Consider the following 2791-nt stretch of genomic DNA (forward strand, 5'->3'; position numbering starts at 1 on the left):
CTCCCAATGAAATGCATTCCTCCATATCATTTAACATGCATGTTCATTTATTTTCAGGAACTTTTGGCTTTGTCTCCGACCAACACATGGCTCCACCATTGAAGACTGGTAGTCGCAACATCTCCTATACATTCCCGAATCCGAATCTAGATTCTCTTGGGTGTTTAGCGAAGAAGATCACGCCAGATGAGTCGACCAATTTCTGAGACAAATATGGGTACATTCTGAGCCTTCTCAAGATGCCGTTCACCAAGTACGAGCAAGAGGGAGTTCATACCTTGCTTCAGTTCTACAATCCTTCTCTGCGTTGCTTCACGTTCCCTGACTATCTCTTGGTTCCCACTTTGGAGGAGTATTCTCTTTTCCTCGGTATTCCGGTCAAAAAAGAAGAGGTCCCGTACTATAGCTACATGGAAGCCCCTACGTCCATTGAAATTTCTAAGGCTCTTTATTTGAGCAAGTCAGTCGTGGAAGCAAATCTCACCAAGAAAGGAGGATACTTTGGTTTTCGTATGGAGTTTCTGGTTAAAAGGGGTTGCGATGTTGCTGAGGCAAAAGAATGGGACACATTTAGGGCTATCCTGGCTCTAAGTATCTATGGTATCATGATGTTCTCGAACGTGCCCGACTTTGTAGATATGAATGCCATTCACGTATTCATTCTGCAGAATCCGGTTCCTACACTTTTGGGAGACGTTTATCACTCCATCCATCACAAGAATAGTCAGAAGGGAGGTCTGGTTAGATTCTGTGCTCCGTTGTTATACCGATGGTTCAGGTCACATCTGCCTGAGCGTGGCGCTTTCGTTGATAATAGGCATACATCTAAGTGGGCTGAGAGGATTATGGGGCTGAGGGCTAAAGATATTGTCTGGTACAATAGCGCTTTAGATAACAGGGAAGTTATTATGAGTTGCGGAAAATTCAAAAACGTACCTCTCATGGGTCTTAGGGGCGGAATCAACTATAACCCCGTCCTAGCTAGAAGAACATTTGGATATGCTTTTATTAGTCCACCTGAGCAAACAGAGATAGCTGAGAACATTTTCTATCATGTGGCCACCAACATTGGACAGATGGCAGAAGCTGTGCAAGCCTGGAAAAGTATTTGCTGGAGAGATAAGAAGCATTTTGGTCAGAGAGACTGTGCAACTTATAAAGACTATACTGAGTGGGTCAAGACTGTGGCTAACACCCAAGGGATGCCTTTCCCTCCTAAGGATCCCTTATATCTTCCTGCTGGTGAACAACCCAACATTGTCTCCATGCCTCGTTATAATCGAACTGTTGAGCAGAATCGGAAATTGACTGAACAAATGGAAACAATGCAAATTGAGATGAATACTGCTAGGCAAGAGAAGCTTTCTGCTCTTCACAAGTTGAAAATAAGAGAAATAGAGCTTGAAGAATTGTATGCTAGAGGAAGTACTTCTCAGAAAAGGCCAAGAGTGACTATAGACCCTAAAACTACTGAATCTCAAGAGAAGAAGCTGAAGGAACATTATGAGGCCCAGTTGGCAGATTTGACTGAAAGACTCCAGATTCAGACTAAAGAAGCCAATTCAGAAAGGGCTCGTCGAAAGAAAGCAGACAAACTCTTGTTGGAACGCCAAGGGACCTTAGAAAAGTGCTATGAAGAAATCCGAAAGCTGAAGGGTCAAGTAGAAGAAAAAGGTCAAGGTAACACCCAAGCTCAAGAGGAAGCCAGATGTTGGGAGTTGAAGAACCGCTACATGGAAACTATGCATTTCAGAAAGGACCTATTGATTCAAGAGATCATTAAGAGGCCAACTCGTGCTGAGACTAAAAAGCTGTTTGAAGAGATGAAGACCTGGAGTTACAAGAACATTGGAGATAACCCTCTTCGTCATTTGGACATGGGAGATCCTGCTTAGTCTTGACTTTTGTTGTAGAATCACCACCAGTTTTGTTGGATGGGGTTCTTATTTCTATGTCTGTATTGTTGGCTCATGAGAGCGGAATATTTTGTACTTCAAAACTTGGTTGTGGAATTAATGGATTATGTTTGCTTATCTTGGTTATGCTTCTATCTTCTCCGTTATCTCGTGTTGTTGGTTTGAGACAAAGCTAAAAAGTCTTGAAAATAATAAAACATGCACACATGCACCCATGCACTCATATCATATTGCATTTACAGGTTTTTTATCGGATTCTAATTGGGGTCCCTTCCAACAACAGATTTCTTTTCCGACGACGAAGCTGACTTTCTTACATCCTTACCGCACCAGAAACAACGAGAAGAGAATCATGGACCAATTTGAACAGAATCAAGCTGCCCTCCGTAGGTGTCATACCCCAAAATTTGCCCATGTTATTTTTCACACATAAAATCAGAACAAAAGACAAAGCTCCAAAACACACTCTCCTATACAAAAGCTCTGAACTAGGGTTTGATTAATTCGATGGAAAATCATTGAATCAATGGCTCAAGGTGGTTCCATAGGGTCACTAACATCCCAAAGTATCTCCATATAAAGTTTCAAGTCAAACAGAGCAAATTTAGTCCCTCAAATCCTGATTAGGTCAACAGTCGACTCTCAAGGGCAAAACAGTCATTTCAAGTCAATATATAGTCAAAACTCAAGATATTTGGTCAACAACATCCTCATAACCCTAAAATAATCATTTGATCAAGGGTTGATCATGATGATGCAAGGAAAGATCAGAGAAGTCAAAAGTCAAGAGTTACTATTTTGGGCATGAACTAAAAAAGTCAACCAAACTTTGAAAATTCACCAAATATTCATACTTCATCAGAAAAATTCCCACC

The 2791-nt window shown here is 41.3% G+C and overlaps 1 protein-coding gene across 1 annotated transcript; it reads left to right on the plus strand.

Annotated features, from left to right (window-relative positions):
* The first annotated feature begins 239 nt into the window (after window positions 1-239).
* On the plus strand, window positions 240-1895 carry LOC131632724 (uncharacterized). The gene is made up of 2 exons (XM_058903454.1): window positions 240-1351; window positions 1421-1895. Exons 1-2 carry the CDS (start codon window positions 240-242, stop codon window positions 1893-1895), a joined length of 1587 nt encoding a protein of 528 aa, XP_058759437.1.
* Window positions 1896-2791: the final 896 nt, after the last annotated feature.

Source organism: Vicia villosa, unplaced genomic scaffold (assembly GCF_029867415.1).
Source record: "Vicia villosa cultivar HV-30 ecotype Madison, WI unplaced genomic scaffold, Vvil1.0 ctg.000992F_1_1, whole genome shotgun sequence".
NCBI classification, from domain to species: Eukaryota; Viridiplantae; Streptophyta; class Magnoliopsida; order Fabales; family Fabaceae; genus Vicia; species Vicia villosa.

Excerpts from the sequence above, each read along its gene's own strand:
- LOC131632724 (XM_058903454.1), top strand. The coding sequence starts at position 240 with ATGCCGTTCACCAAGTACGAGCAAGAGGGAGTTCATACCTTGCTTCAG. Across the intron at positions 1,352-1,420 it reads ATTGAGATGAATACTGCTAG|AGGAAGTACTTCTCAGAAAA; the intron begins GCAAGAGAAGCT and ends ATTGTATGCTAG.